This window comes from Taudactylus pleione, unplaced genomic scaffold, assembly GCF_031769625.1.
Source record: "Taudactylus pleione unplaced genomic scaffold, aTauple2 ptg000002l, whole genome shotgun sequence".
Taxonomy (NCBI): Eukaryota; Metazoa; Chordata; class Amphibia; order Anura; family Myobatrachidae; genus Taudactylus; species Taudactylus pleione.
This window is the reverse complement of record NW_028284405.1, coordinates 1,816,411-1,838,025: the sequence shown is the minus strand read 5'-3', so window position 1 is coordinate 1,838,025 and position 21,615 is coordinate 1,816,411. Positions and strand designations below refer to the sequence as shown.

The 21,615-nt window shown below is 46.4% G+C and overlaps 1 protein-coding gene across 1 annotated transcript; it reads right to left on the bottom strand.

Moving 5' to 3' along the window:
• Positions 1-226: 226 nt before the first annotated feature.
• Positions 227-16,972, bottom strand: LOC148543459 (actin-associated protein FAM107A-like). The gene is made up of 5 exons (XM_088469021.1): positions 16,927-16,972; positions 13,851-13,948; positions 8,471-8,606; positions 5,674-5,815; positions 227-1,635 (listed from the first exon to the last, which is right to left on the bottom strand). Exons 2-5 carry the CDS (start codon positions 13,927-13,929, stop codon positions 1,516-1,518), a joined length of 477 nt encoding a protein of 158 aa, XP_088325147.1. The 5' UTR covers positions 13,930-13,948; positions 16,927-16,972; the 3' UTR covers positions 227-1,515.
• Positions 16,973-21,615: the final 4,643 nt, after the last annotated feature.

Below are 21,615 nucleotides of genomic sequence, written 5' to 3'. Positions count from 1 at the left end.
TCCTTATGTCAGGCTGTGATCGCAATACGAATGCAATTATTTGCATATCCCCGCTGATATTAGCAACTGCGTTGCGTGCATATTAGCAGAATAGCGATCCTTGCTTAATCAGGCCCTATGTTTATATCTGTACATTTCTTTAGGAAAAGCATCTGTGATTCACAAAACAGAGAATTCAAAAAATATATTTATAAGTTTCCATAAATAAAATAAATAGAAGGTTGACAATGCATTGTACACTATACATGGATGTAATACAGTATGGAAAGTAAAAAAGAAAAATAACCATAGAAATGAACCAGGTATATTTTTACATTACACTCTTTTCAAATCGAGATGAACAGCAAAGTCCAGGACCTTAGAGGTGTTCGAACCACTGTTATGCAATGCATGACCATTTGGAAGTCTATAGGAAATAAAATGTTAAACATTGTCACTTTATAGGGCTCTGGGAGGTGAATCTTCTATTCAGTCGGATTTAAAACATGTACATGTATTTAAACCAGTGTTTGCATGCATTGTTATGGACCTAAATGGGGTAAAGCGTAAAACAAATTTGAACAAGTAACGTCCTGACTAATACTACCGCAATGGAAGGCAAGACAAGAAAAAATACATAAATATATAATGTACTACTAGGGATGGCCATTGACGATAAGCAACCATCGATGGTTAAGACACCCCCCCCCGGTGGCCAATGGCATTGCCTTTGATGGTGGAGTTCCAATGGTTATCAGCCATCGATGGCACAGAACCATTCAATATTTTTTTTCAAGTGCCAAGTCACAGAGCCTAGCTCCACCTCTCCCCCCCGACACGACCTGCTAAGCCACACTCTCTGATTGGTCCACTGCCCAGCAAGTATTAAAGCAGGTATGACAATCGGTTGATAAAACCATTGATGGTTCCTAGGCAATGGTTTCATTCCATCGAAGTCAACCACCACCAATGATTCCATCGATGGTGAACATTGATGGTTAATCCCTAGTATCTACTGTCAGACACATTTAAAAATATATGTAAAAACACTTTGACTACAAGGGCTATTACATATACGTATACGGCATGTGACTATAACTTCCTGTATTACAGGGACCATTGTATGGTAGCCTGAATGGACCACTAAGCCACCCATGAATAGAAACTGATATTTTTACCCTAAACTTCACCCTGTTCATGTGACACCCTTACAAAGTCCGCAATAATACTGCCCCTTTTACTCTTCTTGTTTATCTGGATCCCGGCCCTCTATGGGATTGGTCAGAGGGTATTGCATAGAATATTAATTTGTCTCAGGGTGCTACACACAATTGCTCCTTTGTTCTGTAGAGTGTAAAGAGATTAGCAGTGATGGACTGACTGCACAGGCTCTCTCTGAAAGTACAACGTGTTCTCCGGGCCATGATTCCTCCCGTCACTTATACTCCACAAAACACGGGGTGGAGCTGCAGACAGCCTGCAAAGCGGCCTGAATGGATCGGGGTCCGTGTGATCCTGTAATCTGAAAGGGGGATTTCAGCTGACAGGAGTCAGGGGGTTCTGCAGATCTCTTGTTGTCGATTTCCGGAGATTCTCCCTCACTCTCAGGAACTCATGGACATTGGGCCCCTCACTGTTGGCTGATTTCTGCTCCTTCTGAAAAATCACAGATTACATTACAGGGTTAACCTTTTTTTTTATTATTTGCATATTTAACTCTCAGCTGTTTGGTGTCACTGATTACCAAATAAAATGTGGGAAATTGTAATATTACTCACGCACTACAAAATAACCTGTATGTACAGTAACATTTTCAGCTGCAAAACTTTAACTGCTTATGAATTAGGGGCCTGATTCAGAGCCGGACGCTATTAGCGCTCGCTCGTTCAGAAAAAAGGGGTGGCTATTTAAATGAACCGTTCGCTCTTTGCGGTCTGTTCACGCCTCTAGGTCTGAACGAGCGAACCAAACATGCGGTCGTTTTTTTGAAAACTACGCCCCCTGGCCGCTCGCATTCCTACGTCATGTCCGCTATTTATTAGATTAATCGAGTACATCGACCAGCGTATGAACTGCTCGCTATTCTTGTGGTTGGTTTTTCCTACCGCAATCTTGCGAGCAGTTCTGACTATAAAATAACCCAGTGACGTGGTCAATGACGCTGCTGTATTAATTATGCACACCCATAAAACGCCCGTTTTGACCTATAAGCACGCCTGCGTTCTGATTTCCACTCCCCGTTTTCAAGCACCTTCCCCTGTTACCACCCACATACGCCTCCTCCTGTCACTCAAAATAGCAGGCATTCGCTATTTAGGGAACAAACGATTTTGGGCCGCACTGACTGGTTCGCGCATGCGTATTACAATCCGTACGCATGCGCAGTTGTGCAAACATCGCTCGGAACGAATGAGCGGCCGCTTACGAGCGGCTCTGAATCAGGCCCTAGGTCAATTTAACGGGGCTTATTTATCAATGATCGCTTTGGCAATGCGATCAGGGCATGCCAGTAACGCCCCTGATCGCATTGCAAAAAGCGATGCTATCGGCCGGATGTATCATTCGGAAAATGCAGATGGCACCGGAGAGCTGCCGTGGACTACGGGGGATACTTAGTATTTGATGTAAACCCCCGAAAACTGGTGTTTTCGGGGATTTTATCTCAAATACATTTTGATAAATGGGCCCCCTAGACAATAGATAAGCAACCAGAGTCTCATCATCAATTACGGAGCTACAAATGCTAACATGCCTTATCAGCCAAGCCAGATTGTAACTTCTATTATTATGTGCAAGGAGTCAAAAACTTTAAAAAACAAAAGTGATCTGGAACATAGATTAACAGTGCACTTAAAAGGGATTTCAGTAACATATAGACCTATATATCACCATGGACATAACTGCCATTGGTGCAAGGGTGTGCAGTTGCTATGGGGCCCAGAGCTAAGGGGGGTCCGTCTTCATTGCCAAAGTTACATCATTCTTGCCGACATTCTGGCTGCCCCCCCCCCACGATGTGTCATAGAGGGTGTGCAGTCGGGAAAATGACCTGGCATTATGGGCGGAGCGGGGGACGTGACCACGCAATAGCGTCATTGTGGCCCCACCCACCCCTACACAGTGCAGAGATTACCGCCATTATAAAGCAGGGGGGCAGGGTAATTATGATGCAATTCAGCGTGAATCACGTCATCAGCCCCTCAGTGTGGGTCCAGTGAGTAAGCGGCAGGCCGTGAGACTTGCCTGCTTTTACGAGTGGCCAGGAGCGACACACGATTTTCGTGAGCCTACCGCCCATTCTGGGAGAGTACGCAAATATGTGTTACATGCGTTATATATATTTTTTACCATTGGGTGTTACATAGGGGACCCTTACAAACTTTTGCTCCTGGGCCTTCAAATACCTAGTTATGCCCCTGTTTTTCAGGCTAGTACTTAACGATTTAACATTATTCTGTTTATCATGGCAAAACTATCCAGAGCAGTAAGGGTTACTTTGTTCTGGTTTACTGCTCGAGCATAACACCCTTATTATACAGGACATTACGATGAGAACGTATGTAAAGTTAATTAATAACTTAGGTCTGCAACAAATTTGTAACCGAAACAGACACTGCAAAGTCAGGCTTTGATTTGTATAGTAATCACCTAGCTGTTCATATTTCAGTTAAAAACAAAAAACAATAATATACTGTAATGACAATGTAGATATCTGCCATGATTTCCAATTGGGGGTTAAAGCCCAGATTTATCGAGTGATATTCTTGTTATCATTCATAACTAATCTTACATGGTGCTCCAACCAATCAGCTGCTAACTGTCATGTGTTTGAAAAATGACAGGCGCTGATTGGTTGGAGCACCATTTGAGATTAGTAATGAGTGGTAACAAGAATATCACTTGTTGATAGGACAAACTTTCCCTTATTAGCGCCACCCAAACCATTACTATTTTGCGCCCAATCAGCTTTCTGGCAGACCACGTCCCTGTATCTGGACTCTTGTACGATATGAATGATATATCATTAGCATCATCTCCTTGCATTTGTTCATTCAGGGGCAAAGCACAAAAAAAGCAAGTAACTTTGCACCTGGGTATAACCATCTTGCGCTGCAGCATACTCGCTGACTTTGGCAAGTCTCAGCCTGGGAGAGAAGGAGGCAGGCGGGTGGGATGTGGGCGGAGCACCATGATACAGTTAATCTTGACTCCGCCACCTTGATGGTTTGCCGGTATTCCCAGCTTTGTGTGAGCAGAGCAATGCGAAATGCGCCCTCAACACCTGCACCTCGCCCACTTCACTGTCAGCCGGTAGGATGAGGGGATTTGCCCACTATACCGGGAGCCAGGAGACTCTACCCCCAAATTCGGTAGTCTATCATAACTTCCAGGTGACTGCATTTACAATGTGCACAGGTTTAGATGTGGAAGGGGCATGTCCAAACTCTAATCTAATTTGCAAGTGTAATAAATAAGATAAAAGAAAAAAAATAATAAAATAAAGCTGTTCAGCATTTGCCGGTTACATGCAAAAGCAGCCAGTATTAACCCTGCATGCAAAAATAATTATTGTATTCGCACCCCTTGTATTGCTACACTGTTTGGTCCGGATACAGTTACTTGCTTTTTTTTGCATTGCTCCCAACTCAGAATCAGTCCCTCAGTTTTTCCACGTGTGGGAAGTTCTGTCAGCTACAGAAGAGTTCCACAATATTTGCCAATTTACTATATGAAATGAGTTTTCTAGTGAGGACGGCCGTAGGGCCAACCATTAAGCAGGATGTAGCACTAAGCTCAGGGGCGTCTTAAGAGAGGAGGGGGCCCGTGTGCACTCCCCGTGCGAGGCCCCCTCCTCTCCCCCCCGGTGGCCGGTAGCCGACTGACGCGGCTAGCCAGCCACCAGAGCCTTAGTAGACTTCGGGCACTAGAGTGTGCCCGGAGTCTACTGTGCATGCACAGAACACCGGAAAAATGGCTGCGGCGGCCATTTCCGGCATTCTGTGCATGTGCAGTAGACTCCGGGCACACTCTAGTGCCCGGAGTCTACTGCGAATGCGCAGAACACCGGAAAAATGGCCGCGGCGGCCATTTTCCGGTGTTCTGAGTAGCGCAAACACCCGACGTGGGACCACGGACAGGTAAGTCTAAAATAATGTGGGTTCAGTGTGTGCAGTGTGGGGCCCCCCTGGACCCGGGGGCCCGTGTGCCCCGCACACACTGCACCCATTATATATACGCCACTGATTAAGCTATACAGTATAAAATCTGATCAGAGCAGAACGTGATTGATCCGATGGCTGCGCCTTCGGACGCAGCATCGGTTCACAGAAGCCGGCAAGTGGGTGGCATCGGATCAGAGAGGTAAGCAAATGGGTGGCATAGGATCACAGAGACCGGCAAGTGGGTGGCATAGGATCACAGAGGCCGGCAAGTGGGTGGCACAGAATCACAGAGGCCGGCAGTGGGTGGCATCGGATCACAGAGGCTGGCAAGTGGGTGGCATATGATCACAGAGGCCGGCAGTGGGTGGCATCGGATCACAGAGGCCGGCAGTGGGCGTCTTTGCACTTAAGATGCCTCTTGCGGCTTTTGCATCATTTTGCATAGTTGCTGCATACAAAGACGCAGCGGCTGTGTGAATAACGTCCATCTCTGAATCAGACCCTTTGTGCATTATATAAAAGGGATATTTACCTCCTCTCTTCGCAGCTGCCACTTCTGCAGTTCCTTCTGTAGAGGGCAGTGTGACGTCTTAGTGTCCTGAGTTTCTTGCCCCTGGACCCTTCTCTTCTCCATAACACGCAGTAGTTCAGGCTTACTGTGCAAAACAAGGCCTCTGCAAGGGGAATAGCATATAGTAATTAGCTAAGGAATGGACATAACTACCAGCATAGCAGCCCATATAGCTGCAATGGTGCCCAGGGGTGAGGGGGCACAGTGATAAGTCTTCATCCACTCCTGGAGGCCCCGCTCTGCTCTTCTGAGGGACCAGTGCAGGCGCAGTGGAGCTCGGCTTGGGCTTTCAGTGTGACAGAATGCTCAAAAAGTGACCACCAGGCATGTGCCAGCTCTCTCGTCTGCACAGGAGAACATTGGAGGCCCGTGGAGCTACACATTGCCACCATCAGCACACAGGACTTGGTATGAGTCTTGGCAACTGCTAGTTGTGGGCCTGATTGAGCTGTGGGTGCAGAGACTATCGCAGCTGCTACCATGTAAGCAGCTGCGATATCGCTCTAATACGATAGCGTCATGCTTCCTGCATTTATTACTGATCCGAGTTGCGTTCTAAAACACAATATCGAATCATCTGCGAAACCATCGGCCGGCTAAGTGACCCATGGGGTCGTGCAAGCAGATGCTGAAAAGAGTCCAGGAAACCTCCATCAGCCGATGGAGATCCTGGCCTAGTCACTTCCCCACGACAGCGGCAATACGTCTCCATTTTGGGAAAAGGGAGGCCGGTGCCGCCCCCTCCTTGCCCCGAACATCGGGAATCTGCGTAAAAAACTGAGCTGCCTCCGCAGTTGAATCAGGCTCTGTGTCTCTGGCTGAATCAACAGTATAAACAAAAGGTCAGGAGATAAGATTACTGAATATAGATTAGTTCTACACATTGAAACTGTCCCCCTTTTGCCCCCAAATTGTATAGTATACATCTGTATGATAAACTCACTCTACTGACTCAAATTGTCTGCAGCACAGTAGAAAAGCAGCTATGGATTTGCAGAACACCGCATCTTGTGAAAGTGTGCCACGGGTTCCGATGAGGCATATAGTTTTACAGAGAGGCATTTATTGATGAACTTCATAAGCCCAGGGTAAGCTATGGAGTTTGGCAGAAGGAAGGCGTCCTACAGTATGGTAAGCAGTGTTGGAAATTATGTGTGTGCAGGATGTTGTTTTGTAGACGATCCCTCCCTGTAACACTTGCAGGGAGAGAGGACTGACTGATGCTGCTGCTCAGCAGCAGCAGCCTCCCGGGACCCTCCGCACTGTCCTCTCTCTCCCAAGCCGATGTGCTACTGACCCGGGGCCCTTCCAGCCAGTTCGTGCCATGGTAAATAGTAACTTCACCCCCTCAAAGCTCCTGCCAGTGATGTTGGTTTATTGAAAGATAACAGGTACAGCTGTACTCACTGTTACATGTATACTGGTAATGGAGTGGAGCTTGAGCGGTGCAGAGTTCTATACAGCTCGCCAGCTGGTGAGTGTATGCTGCAAACAGGTAGTGGTACAGGGATGCTGGAACAGTTTTATAGCAGGTATTAACCAGGTCTCTCATAGGAGCTAAGTAGGAGACACCTGTCCCCCACCCTGTCACTCTACACAGCACACAGTAAAGAAAAGATGGCCCCTGCGAAAGCAGGCATGCCAGTGCATTTCAACGGCGTTGCAGGGGCGTGCATAAATTATCCACTGCGATACCAGATGCTGCCTGAGGCGTCATAGCATGCGCATAAGTAAGCAATTCCTAAGTAAGGTCTGGGCTTCTCTAACTGTCCGATGTTACTCGATGTTACCGATTATTTCACTATGTTAGCCAAGTATACGGATGTGAGTAGGGGGAAGTGGGTGTCCTTATGTTAGGCCATGATCGCAATGCGAATGCAAACATTTATATAGCACCGCTGATATTAGCAACGCAGTTGCGTGCGTATAAGCAAAATAGCGATCTGTAGTGAATCATAGTTAAACTCTAAGGGGCATTTCCAATTAAACCCCGTGGCTAATTGTCACGCTGGACGAGATTGAATTAGCGGGGATTCCACGCGCGGGTGTCCCTGAGACCACGCGCACGAGTCCCCGCTGTTTGACTTTACCTCACACCTCATGTAGGTGCGAGGTAAAATCAGCGTGTGGCCGGCCTATTCTGCCTCGCGCGAGAGCATATAACACACTGATTCCGCAGTTCTCCCGGAATCAGTGTGTTCTCGCGCGGAAGTCCCAGTCTAATGACGCGGGGAAATAGCTATTTAATTGAATAGCTAAACCCCGCGTTGCGGGACTTTTGCCTGTCAATTAGCCGTGGGTGGAATCCCGTGGCTAATTGGATATGCCCCTAAATATTTGTTTTCATTTTATAATGCCCTTATGTAATAAATACATAATCCATAGAATAAAAACAGAGAGTATCTCTTGGGTGTTCAGCTTTTGCTATATGACATGTGTGGCAGGGGCGTTTCTTACCTTGTTCCAGCAAGCAGGTCCCTCCTCCCCTGTGGCACCATCTTCCCAGGGATAGTCAGGAAGTTGGCGCATGCGCACAAAAGAGTGGAGGCTCTGGCACAGTGTGCAGCGCCATCCTCCTGAAGATGTCACGGGGAAGATGGCGCAACGGAGGATGAGGGACACACTTTCTAGAGCAAAGTAAATATACTTTGGGTGCATGGTTTGAGGTGCTGGGCTTGACCCAGGCACCACACACCCTGCACCCATTATATATGCGCCTATGATGTGGGGTGACTGTACATGCCGACACTACACGTACTTCTTATAGGTGACCAGCAGTTCCCGGTGCAGTTCCTGGTGGGTGCGTGATGATTTCACAGGGTTGTCAGGTTTGCAGGGAGGGATGAGCTTGGGAAGCATGGAGACAGAGTCACGTGACCCTTCGTTCCCTGCCACTGAGGAAAATGTGAGAAACACAGGTTAGTGTAACTAGGCCTCACAATATAAACACACAGAGAAGGGACAGGATTTGTTCTTACCATAAAGGATAACGTCACCCAAGACTAAGGGCCTCATTTATCAACGAGTTTTATCAATCAAAATCAGTGATAAAACTCGTTGCATAAGATAATGTTGCTCCAGCCAATCAGCTCCCATTTGTCATCTATTTGAAAAATGACAGTTGGGAGCTGATTGGCTGGAGCAACATTTATCATACGCAATGAGTTTTATCACTCGTTTTGAGTGATAAAACTCGTTGATAAATGAGGCCCTCAGATTTTATGCTTGCGAGCAGGGCCCTCTTACCTCTTTGTCTGCTTGTTATTATCACCCAGTCTTCTTTTAGTACTGTTCTATTACTGTTTTGTTCCCAATTCCGAATTGTAAAGAGCATCGGAATATGCTGGCGTTATATAAGTAAATGTTAATAATGTAATTAAGAATGGAGGTTTTGGAGCCGTTCACAAGGATAAGATGGTTCAGCTTTATCCTGGTCCAGGGGCAACCTGAAGGCTCCTCTGACATTCTCTCAGACTAGGTGCGTGTATTCCATACGGGGTCTATTCATAGAGCAGTGAACAGTCCTGTTTAGCTGAAAAGGGCTTTTCACTGCCTTCGTCAATTCATACAGGGGGTTACCGTGGAGAAGGTTATTCCTTCTCCAGCGGCACCCCCGCTTCGTGTATGAATCGCATCACCAGACTTTTGTATGGTGAGTGCGATTCATAGAAGTGCGGAAAGCTCAGCTTTCCGTTCCTCTGCTGCGTACAGATCTCAGGATGGCGTAATCTGTACTGCAAACCGAACAGAGCAGGGAAGCTGCATACTTCCCTGCTCTCTGCCCGACACCTGGCGCTGGCTACGCCCCCTTTTGCCCAGTGTCCTTTGCAGCAGGTCTAACCTGACCGGCTGCTATCTGATGCCACCACATGTGCAGTGAGAATACAGACAATTTGGGCACCCGATATGTCTGTATTCTCACTGCGTCCAGGGATCGTGGAGGGTCCGGATACCGCACGAAGACGTCAGAGAGGTAAGTCTACATGAATGGCTACTAAACATGACCAGGGCCGGCTCCAGGAGGAGCCACGCCCTGTGCAGGACGGTACCTTGTGCCGGACGGTACCTTGTCCCTCAGCTGTGCGCGCCGACCGAAAATGGGGGTGTGGCCTGATTACCATAGGTCGCGTCCCCTAAATGACGTTATTTGGGGGTGTGCCCATATGGCATGCCTCCCGTTAATGTCAGGCTGGGGGCGAGCCCAGCACTACGTCAGTAGCTGGGTTGCCCCCAGCCCTCTTCCTGCACTGAATGGATGCCGCACGCATGCCCGCGGCATCCATTCCTTCTCTCCGGAGCCGGCACCACCGCGGCGGAGGAGGTGCCCAACCTCCTGACCGCCGTGGGACACTTTGCCCAAGCGGGTGGAATAGCGGAGCAGTGCCCAAAAAATGGGACTGTCCTGCTGAAATCGGGAATGGTTGGGAGGTGTGCACCCTCTATGGGATGGCGCCCCTTTTCGACCGCACTGGTCGAACATGCCCCGAGCCGGCCCTGTACATGACTATATATCGCATCATTGTGATGCGATCTATAGTGATATTTTTCGTGAACCACTTCATGTTCTTCACGAATAGACCCCTAAGGGGGAGAATTATCAAACCTTCTAAAGAGTACAAGTGGAGACGTTGCCCATAGCAACCAATCAGATTATAGTTATCATTTATCTAGTACATAAAATGATAGCTAGGAGCTGATTGGTTGCTATGGGTGGTTTCTCCACTAATTCGCTTTAGAAGGTTTGATAATTCTCCCCCTTATTTACACATGAATCAACAACATTATTGCTGGTTCTGAGAATGGTATTAGCAGAAAGGATCACAGTGTGGACCTGTTTCAGTCATTGAGGTAACTCCAGATCATAGGTAGAACTTTGTATCATATCCTGGTGATCTCCACCTTAGGCAACATTTTTGCTGAATTCCTCTTTAGAGTAAAGGGGTCCATTCATCTTGCCTCTATCGTGCAATTCCCCGTTCTGCCGACAGCAAAATCTCGATTCCCAGATCCCAACCAGTAAATGGTCGGAATCTGCAAGTCAGGAATTTTTTACATGGAAAATTTCCTTCAATCCACCGAAGAATCGCCCATCATAGATGACCACTGATCCGTGGAATCGCGGCACTGAAGAATGGACCCCTTTCAACTACTGCTGGGTACTACACACTAGACGATATGTCGTTCGAACAGCCATCGAACAATATATCTTCTCAACTGTCAACTGGTGTATACACACAGGGCTGTAACTGGGGGTGCGTGCTGCCCCACGCCCTTTGCTTCTGGCTAACAGGGTGCCTGTAATGGCATCCTGCAGCCAGGATCGCTGCTGCAGTGCCGCCCGGAGTCCCCAGAGTGTCCTCTGGATGCTCCAGACATGCGCACTGCAGTGTGTACAGTTCTGTACTTCCCGGCCCTGTATTCCTCATACTATTTCAATAGCTTTTTTGCATACATCATTATTTTGCAGAAATTCCCATACAGGTACACTACTATGTAGGGATCATACAAACTTAGTTGTACTCTGTCAAGAGGGGCCTGTCTTAGGGGTAGATGTACTAACAGGGTGGGATGCGGCAAGCATCGTATTTGGCTGAGATGCATCCTGCCAATCAACGCATGCATACTGGTGTTTAATAACACTGTGATCATTTAAGTAAAGGACAGCTCTTTTGATAAGATCTGTCCTTTGCGGTGTTGGGATTTTCAGGTTTATGACCTGGGAGCATACTTGCCTACCCTGCCGATGCCTCCCGAAAATAGGGTGCCGCTCCCGGCACCCCAGAAAGGCAGGCAAGCCCCCCTGCGCGCGGTTTTAAGAGAAACCCTCGCAGCGGGGGAGGCTGATGATGTGATTCACGCTGACACGCTGCATTTTGGCCCCGCCCCCTGATTCACAATGCCGATAATCTCAGCATTTTTTAGCGGGGACAGGGCCAAAATGCTGTGATTGCGTGGCCACGCCCCTGTTCCGGCCACGCCCCCTGCAATGCCAATCTGGCTGCTCCCTCCCGGAAGGAGTCCTTCTGTACATGTGCGGCTGTAGGCCAATGCGAGCCACGGGGGACCTTGGGAGGAATCCTATTGGATCCCTCTCGGGAAACTATCCCTATAAGAAGCCCATAGCTTACTATCAGGCAACACATCTGTAGATGGCGTTGCCTATCGGGTCAAAGCTCCATCTGGTGCATATGGAAAACGCAGTCAAACCTCTGAAAACGGCATTTGCGGGGGTTTGACCTAATTTTTAGCTTTGATGCATCCCGTTCACAGCCTGTATAGTGACAGGAGCTGATTGGTTGGTACTTTATCTCTCTCCAGGGCTAAGTGCATCTTCCCCTTAATAAGAAAACATGTTGTGCGCATCTGCCGCAGGATGCGTCCAAAAAGTAGCCAGCAGTTGCGTCTGTGTCGGATCTGGAGCGAACGGAGGCTAACATCCACGTGGGTGTTACCGGGCGGCGAGAATTAAGATGCGTAGAACATTTGTGTCTGATGGAGGTGTCATGGGCCTGTAGGCCTGACTTCCATGCCTGTTTTAGGTGATTGGACACAATTGGGACGTCAGACGGATCTTTTCCATCTAGCATGAGGGCTGGAGCAAGTCCAGATACTAATGATGGCTACTAAGCAGTGGGCGGAGTGACTGGGACGCATGAAAGCCAACAAATCTGCACATAGAGGGACATATAGCATAATTAGCTTTTCTTGGTCTGTAGGATGCTGCAGTTTGATGCGTCAGAATCATCCTCTATGTACACAATGTCTGCCCAGAAAACAGACCTCATTGACTGACCATTCAGTTACATGAGAAAGGCAATAGAGCAGGTGTACATAGTAAAGAGTCCACTCCATGCATGGCTGTGGGCAGGCCCGCCAAGAGCTGTGGCGGGCCCCGGTAATAGGGGGCGTGGCCTAATTGCTGGAGGCGTGGCCACGCCCCCTTGCCGAGAAAAAAAAAAGATTTGCAGCTGGGAAGGGGGGCTCTCTGAGCCCACTCAGCCCGGCGCAAAGCCAGGGGGGCGCGATCAGTGTGATCGCTCCCCCGCACAGTCATAGGAGACTGCTGTGGCTACTGCTCAGCAGCCACGAGCAGTCTCCAACTGCAGCTCAGCACACGCTGTGCTGAGCTGCTGTGAGGGGGGGGGGAGTGTCGCCGGACCCGGGCCCCCACTGGGCCCCTCAGGAAACCCGGGCCCGGGTAATCTGTACCCGCTCCCCCCCCTCTCGGCGCCCCTGGCTGTGGGTCAGATATTATAAGACATGATGTTATACAGCAGAGGCTGGGAAGTATCTGAAGCTGGGTACAGACTATCCGATCCATCTTACGATATATTGTTCTGACACGTATCGGAATTTTATTTCGTCTGGATCGTATAGGGGGCCTGATTCAGACCCGCTCACAAGCGCACAGCTCCGGGACTCGCTACAAGACTGGGTGGCTGTCGATGGTGAGTGACAGCTTGCCCCGCTTTGTAGGCGGGGAGGGGGGTGGTTAGGCAAACGCAGGCGTTCCCTTAGGAACGCCTGGCGTTTGTGGGAGGCCCTACTGACATCACCAGTGATGTCAGTAATGGACTTCCTGCTCTGTTAGAGCAGGAAGTCCACTCGGGCTTGCGGGAGACGAGACCCTACCACAGGGTCTTGTCGCAAGCCGATGGTCGCGATAATTGCAACCATCTCTAGGCCGCTCGCACAAGCTGTGGGTCACCCACAGCTTTGCGAGCAGGCTGAAGGAAGAAGAAAAAAAAAACACGCCCATCAGACCTACGAGCTGCCTCCAGAAGTGAGCAGGTCTGAATCAGGTCCAGTGTCTACGCCCGATCGTGCGTGCATGGCAATCGTTCATTGCATCGTCCCATCTGCTGTTCTGCAGAGCAGAGGGGGAAATGCAATGAACAACGCCATTCTGCTAAATGCAGCAGGGAACGATGCATCGCGCGATCTTACATTGGATTGTGTAGAGTGTACAGCCGGCGCGATATATCATTCGATCACGTCGTGCCATCACTGGGTACACACATTCAATAGTACCCAACTTTAGGTAAGATTTTAATTCTGCCCTGCTTTAGAATAGAACTTAATGGTAGTATTATACTGTACATGTACAGAAGATACACATAGAAAGCAGCCAAACTCACCTTTCTTAAGGACTGGTAGACTGGCTCCGATACCGAATGGCATACGCAGTGAGGACAAGACCTGACACTTTGCCCACATCCACAACTCCTGTGAGATCCTGAAAGCACAGGCAGTAGAATCACTACAAAGTAACCCGATCAGAGTAACAAAGAGCAGGCTCTCGCAACTTACAGCTGTTGTACTACAACTAACAGCATGCACTAAAGTTGGGTACACACTTGAATGACCAGCCGATCTTGTGGCTGTCCGATACGATGTAACGATATATCGTGCCTGAGTAACCACTACACAATCCGCCATACAATGACATCACACAATATATCGTTGCAGGGGTAATGACACCACACCGCATCTTATGTCGCATCTTCCCATCCGATGTAGCAGCACGTCAGATGGGAAGATGCAACCGCGCAATTCATCAAACAATTAATTGAGATTACACACTATACGATGGTCGTTGCGATACATCGCAGATTGCAAGTTTGGCCAATATATGATATTGTGTGTACCCAGCTTAAGACTAGAAAAAAAACCAAATTTTCCAAGGTAAAATACTGTACAGTGTATCAGTACAGTATCAAAAAGAGGAATTTTTTGCAGGGCTTTCGCCACCTGTTTTGATACTAATGGAAATATATGGAGAAAGCCCTGCTTGAGAGACATTGAAAGACAAAGGGACAATTTTGTTGACAGCAAGTTATTTTCAATAAACATGTAATTTGCATTGCTACGTAACGTGTATGTTTATTCATAGCATATAACTTGTTAGTAAACTTACTATTGATGGAAGTGACAGTATTTGTATTACGTTGTGGGCACTAATATATATATTTGTAGAAGGTATGAGAAGGATTCTAATATATTGTATTTGCTGAGCTGGCAGAATTGTCAGTTCCACCCCTGCATCTATCATCCAACAGGTCCGACATGCTGGATATTTTACAGACCACTGTCTACGTTTTCAGATGTCTCACGCATATTTGCTATAAGTTATTGGTCACCAAGTTTCACTTAAAACAATACCATATAACATATTGTTTTATTTTTGTATATTCTAGGGCTGATGCGTAGTTAAATTTTTTTCCAGTTTGTGTACATTAAAAATATGCAAAATTGTTCTGCTAGCGCTCACATAAGAGGAAGCAGACATATGCGCGTAGCAGATCTGATTTGCGTAACTCTATCTGTTTGCAGCCGAGAGATAGGAAGGTTGGGGTAATGAGTGGGTTAATATAGGCCCAGTACAGTAAAAGCTTGCTCGGCTATTTGTAAACAGATGCAGACCATCACAGACAGGCATATATGCCAGTGAAAGCTGTATCATTGATGGGTGCCCGATGACATATGGTCCAATTACACACTGATGACAATGACAGCCGCCAGTGCTACCTAGCTTCTTGTGATTGGCTGATTGCAAATTCATTTCTTAAGTCGTGTTATAGTTAAAAACATGGGATGCAGTTAGTATGCAGGCAGACGGGATGCCGGCTATTGAAATTGGAAGCCCGATCCGGGACTAAAGATAAGCGTTGAAATCCTGACGCTAGTGTAGATCCCGACGCCGGGTTCTCTACAGCCGCCATCCTGATTGAAGGTAAGCTGGGGCGTCTTGGCTGTAATTGCCGGGGAGGGGGGGGTTAGTGTTAGGCTTTGGGGAGGAAGTTGGGGTTTGGCAACACTGGGGGGGGGTTTGAGTTAGGCACCACTGGGGGTGATAGGGTGGGTTAGGCACCACAGGGGGGTTAGGGTTAGGCTTTTGGGGGGGAAGTTGGGGTCTGGCACCAAGGGGGAGGGTTAGGTTTTATGCACTAACGGGGAGGATTAAGGTGCAGGTGGGGAGAACTAGGGGGAGAAGGGGGGGAGGGTTGGTATACTTACCCGACCCCTGTTGGGATACCAAGCATCGGGATGCCGCTGTCTGCATTTTGACAGCAGGCATCCTGACTGCCAGTATTTCATACCCAACCCAAAAACATGGGTGTAAGTGTATGTCTGACGTAAACTGGGCGCATATGCCACAGGTGCAGAGCATACTGCAATCTACACGTCTCAGCATTTGGGTGTAACTGTAAATACACATTTTTTGACCTGTGGCTTTTTTTTTTATAGTGAATTATGTCAAATATGTGTCCAACTTCATGCCGCCCCAATTATATAGTCACATGCAATATCCTTTACTAGTTTAAGGCATCCTAGAGGGTATACTTAGGGTTTCAACCAACCCAGTAGTTCTTGCAATTTCATTGGCATTATAATGTATGATGCAGACTATGATCTAGTGCTGAATCTGCTGGCGCCATGCTTCTCCTAGATCAAAGGTTCTCAAACTTTTTTTGAATCATAGAGCCCTAGAGTAACATCTTTGTTCTCACAGCACCCCTAAGCCAAACGTTTGTTATTGAGAAATTCGGAAATAATGTAGTAAAGTGAAGTAAATTGTGCTGACCTGTCATCCTTAGGGTCAGTAATGTGGTTATGGACAGGTTTAAGCTTCTGTTTGCCCACATATTTACATTACATTGACCATAAATAATTTGAGTTGGTGCTGGACAACCAACCTGAGACACCCCTGCAAGTGTCCTGAGGCACCCCAGGGTGCCACGGCGCACAGTTTGGGAACCACTGTCCTAGATTACTGATATTATTGTTTTTTTATAGGTTGACACATTTTCTGCTGCACCATATAAGGAATATACAGATGTATAAATTGACATATGATAAGTACGATATCAAAACTGATAGACTAGGTAGGATGAGGACATGGGGGGTGAGTTTAGGGCAACTAATTTTCTGGCAGGGTGAGCTCTGGTAAGCCGCAGGGAGGGGAGGCAGTTTGGCTTTTGATGAGCCTGTACACAAGGAAAGGTTGAGCGTATAGTGGGCTTGATTCATGACTATTGCGATCGCAGCTGCGATTACGCATGCAGTTTCTAATATGCATAATGTAATTAACCCTTTCATTCTCGGTCTGGACTGAGCTGTGGTGGGACTATGAGCAGGCTTCTCCAGACAGCAACTTATCTTTATGCAAGTATTTGGGAGGGCAGATTACTGAGAGGGTAATGCCTGTGTTACCTGCACTGTGGAGGGATCGGTGGCTTCAGTCTCCACTGCTGGTCACTGCGTAGGACACAGGAGAAGAAAAAGCAGGATTTTAAACATTTTATGCACCTCCCTAGTCCGCGATGGGATTATCTGTGAGTGGCAGATACAAAAAGCAATTCAACGACTATCGTTTATGTGTCTAGGAAACATCATCCAGATGTTTAATAATGAATAAGGGAGTTCTGGTCTCCAGTTTCACAGCCATTGATATAAACAGGTTCTGTACAAAGTATTAACCTCCTCCTAGCAAGAAGCTGAATGTGCAATGCATATACTGGTTATACTACAAACCATGGAGCCTTTAATTAATCCAAGATTTATGACAGAAGTAAACACTACAGTGCACTGATGTATTAATTGTAGAAATAGGGGTACCAGCACTAGCAACTGTGCCCCTGTGCCCCATTAGGCCGGCTCAGGGCTGCTTAGTTACAGCCTTCTCTTAGTGTCAGCATGGCCTGTTTAGCGGTTTCTAAACCAGGAGCGCTGGGTGATGACATCTCTGCACAACACTGTCTCAAAGTCTCCAATATCTAAAAGAGATGTCTGTGTCCTCATACACTGAGGCTTCATCCCTGCCAAACAGTCCCTCTCGGTGTACAGGATTCTAAGCGACTCGGCCGCGCTGAGGGTCTTTTTCATTTAAAATATGCATCTTATTCACACAACAACAACATAAAACAACTGGAAGCGACAAAACTACTTAGCTACACTGCACTTTGTACGTGTTTAAAACTAAATCCTGTGCAGTTAAAGTCACAGCCCAGCGTCTGTAGTACACTTTGATTGGTGTTTCACTGCGACTGCGATGCAAAAAACCCCCACAAAATGTAAAGAAAAGGTTACTACGCTCCACCACTGGGTGTGGCTCAGTCGCACCGGGCGTCTCCAGCCGTATGGAGTATTGAGGCTAGGTGTTTGAGGGCACATCCGTATAGAGACCGACTATTGCTTGCACATATCCATAGGGCCCAGCAAACATTGCATCACTGGTGTAGCCATTTACGGGCTTAACCAATATTCTAGTGACATCACTGAGGTATGAGGCACTCTGTGCCACTTTTGATCAATGAACAGCTATTTATTATGTGCCTCATTCCTCAGTGAAGTGAATAGTGAACATCAACAGTGTTATTTTGATAATAGCTGGGGGTAACCTAGCGAAACACGTCAGTGTTTATGCACTCCAACTGGCTCTGACTCCATTGGACTGTGCAGCAAACTACTTTAGAACCTGAACCAGACCTCCAGACTCTTGCAAACTTTAGAAGGTGGAATACTGGTCTTCACCACTTGAGAGCTCCCGGCTACTTACACCACTCCAAGGGACCTACCATCTGAGACAGTTTTTTGCACTGCAAATTTAAAGGACCCTCACATCGTGAGTTGGTAACTATACATCTGGCTGGACTTTACCATCGCTATATGAACTTTTCCTCAAATTCTGGAGGTTACTATAGGACCAGGACATTATACCCGCTGCCCACCCATAAAGCTGACCTTTTACTCTAACTGAGAGGGGTGCATGTTTTTGTGGTTTAAATGCAGTATTGGTTTTATGCTATTCATTTTACTATTGTATTATGCAATTGCATTTTTTTTTAAATTCATTTATCAATTATTAAATGTTACTTATTCATTTCATCTGATTTTAAGACTAGCACTTTTTCCTCGATAAGCGCTATTTCACCTTATTTTATATATTTCCCATACTATGTTGGAGATTGACTAATCGTAAAAATATACAGCTGCTAGGAGAGTGTGGCCCACTGTAGCGCCTGTCTAGGAATACTTGTTATCCCTCAACTTTGCATCCACAGTGTTATATTGGGCTACTTTCTACAGCCCTGTGCACACAGTTGTGTGTAAGAGCAAGTTATAGAAGCGACAGACGGAATATTCTCATATTCAAAGCAAGTTGGCATCACACATGGAGACCGTACATTACACGCTAAGGAATCCATCCCAGAGGTTCCCTGCAGTGTTCAGCTGTTAATCCCACGTCTATACAGACATTGCTAATCTTCCATATATAGCCTGACCAGCTCCCAACCCCCCTAGGAGTAACTTCTCAGCATGATCAAAAAGAAAATCCCTTTTGCCCTGTGAACCTGCCCATAACCAGTTGCTTATTGCCCCCCCCAAGACAAATCCTTGCTTTCTATTATGTTAAATGTTTCCTGCAGAGATTTAAGATACAGATTTCGCCAGCTGCAATTTCTGACAATTAACCAGAAGATTATTTTATTTTCTTCTGCTGATGGGCATGACTTATTTCTGTTGACATTAGCCCATCACATGGATGACTGGGAAGGTGGGTACTGTCTGGGGCTGGTATTTGGAGTTCAGAGTTTACAGCATTATAATTATATGAGACCTGGGACTGAAGCTACACCTGTGAGCATGCTCTGATTTCTTACATGACAAGGAAGGAAAGTGAGATTGATGCAGCAGGAAGGAACTGTGCTGATGATTAATGAATACTGTACAATGCCATCAGCAGCAGTAAATTTGTTTCTTCCTGTTACATTAAATTATTGTTTGGGTTGATTAGACATCTGTCCATCAAGTTCAACTCTTTACCCCCAAGACTCCAGTTGATCCTGAAAAAGGTAAAACAAACGCCTAAAACAATACAATCATAGTCCAATGTGCCCTAGGGGAGAAATGCTTTCCTGACTTTCTACTGGCAACCTGACAAATCCGTGTATCAATATAGCCCTGGGGTGTTTTTCTAGGAAGCATGTCCAGTTCTTTCTAAAATATATTTCTACAGTGTGTGCCAACTCCGGTTCTCGTGGCTGTGCCAACTCCGGTTCTTGTGGGAGAGAATCCCAAGGTTTAACTGTGCCAACTCCGGTTCTCGTGGAAGAGCATCCCAAGGTTTAACTGTGCCAACTCCGGTTCTCGTGGAAGAGCATTACAAGGTTTAACTGTGCCAACTCCGGTTCTCATGGGAGAGCATCCCGAGGTTTAACTGTGCCAACTCCGGTTCTCGTGGGAGAGCATCCCAAGGTTTAACTGTGTCAACTCTAGTTCTTGTGGGAGAGCATCCCAAGGTTTAACTGTGCCAATTCTGGTTCTTGTGGGAGAGCATCCCAAGGTTTAACTGTGTCAACTCTTGTTCTTGTGGGAGAGCATCCCAGGGTTTCACTGTGCCAACTCCAGTTCTTGTGGTAGAGCATCCCAGGGTTTAACTGCACCAATTCCAGTTTTGTGGGAGAGCATCCCAGGGTTTAACTGCGCCAATTCCAGTATTTTCCAATGACTGGCTGTGTGGTAACAGTAGCATCTCGATTAAAAAACAAAATGATGTAAACCGTAGGATTACAAAAAATTGTTGCCTAGCTTGGTGGACGGATCTTACTGGATATGGGCAGCGGTGAAGGTACACACATTGACGCAGATAACTTCTCTGTGGTAAAATGTTATTTTATAGAGTAAAAAAAAATGTTTTAATCTTTTTAAATATACTTCTAATGTCATTCATATTAAATAGAAGACTGTGTGACAGGGACGCAGCCTTACTTGTTATGCATTTGACTAGAAAATAGAGGCCGTCTTTCTGTGCTTTGTTCCTGAAATCAAGTATTCGGAAACCCCTCTATAGAAATCCAGCGTTTGCTCCTGATATTTGCCATAATTACACAACAGGACATACTTACATACTGAAGCTGCCTTGTGGGGAGCATTATTATAGGAATAAAACTTAACTTGTTATTTATCTACAAGACTAGAAGTAATTATAGCCATTTTCATACATTATAACTAAAAACCTGGGTAACTAGTTATATCAAGACACAAATTATTTTATTTTAGAAGTCATCACATCACAGGTCTACATGATGGACGCACTACATCCTGCCAATAACAGTACATTTTGAAGTTTTGCAAAAATTCATCAACAAGTAATTAATTGAAATGTACAAATGCAGATTATTTTTTATGTAAATTATTCATGTACATTAAGAAGCACAAATGTTCATTTTCAGACTAGTTTAGTTTTCTATTTTCAATATACATGTTGTTAGATCTTACATAGTCTTGGCGTGGCTGTGTTCCTCTGGGGTCTGTGACATCACTAGACGTTCCAGGGACCCTCCAGACAGGATACAGAGTCAGTTAAGGAAGTGTCTGAGAAACCGTCACTGCTGATCCTAACCTGCTCTAATTTCTGGCTTCATTTCCATTACATGTTAATTATTAAATACCTCCGATTGTCTTTAATCCACAGGAGACTCACATACACCAGCCACGTCTGTTAAGGCTCAATGGCGCTCAAAAAAGTTGTGACAATGCAGAGTAATCTCATATGATCAAATATTCTGCAGGGCTACATACGTGTAGTAGACAGAAAAAAGTGTAAACAGGAACATGGTCAGGTAACACACGTGTGCAGCCCTTGTGTGCGATGGCATCGAGTTGATCAATGTCTAGAGCTGTGCAGGAAGGATGTAGCAACATTCTTATACAAGAAAGTCACTCAGCTGATGTCTGGTTGACAATGGTGCAAAACAATGTCTCAGGTGTCCCAGCCCTTGATTGGTGCTATGTAAATGTGATACTACCTTAGTATGTTCAAGGTAGACCCCATTAGCAAGAACTCTGAAATCATAGATTTAACTGGAGGTGTTGTCTAGCAGCAGAAAGCAGTGTAGA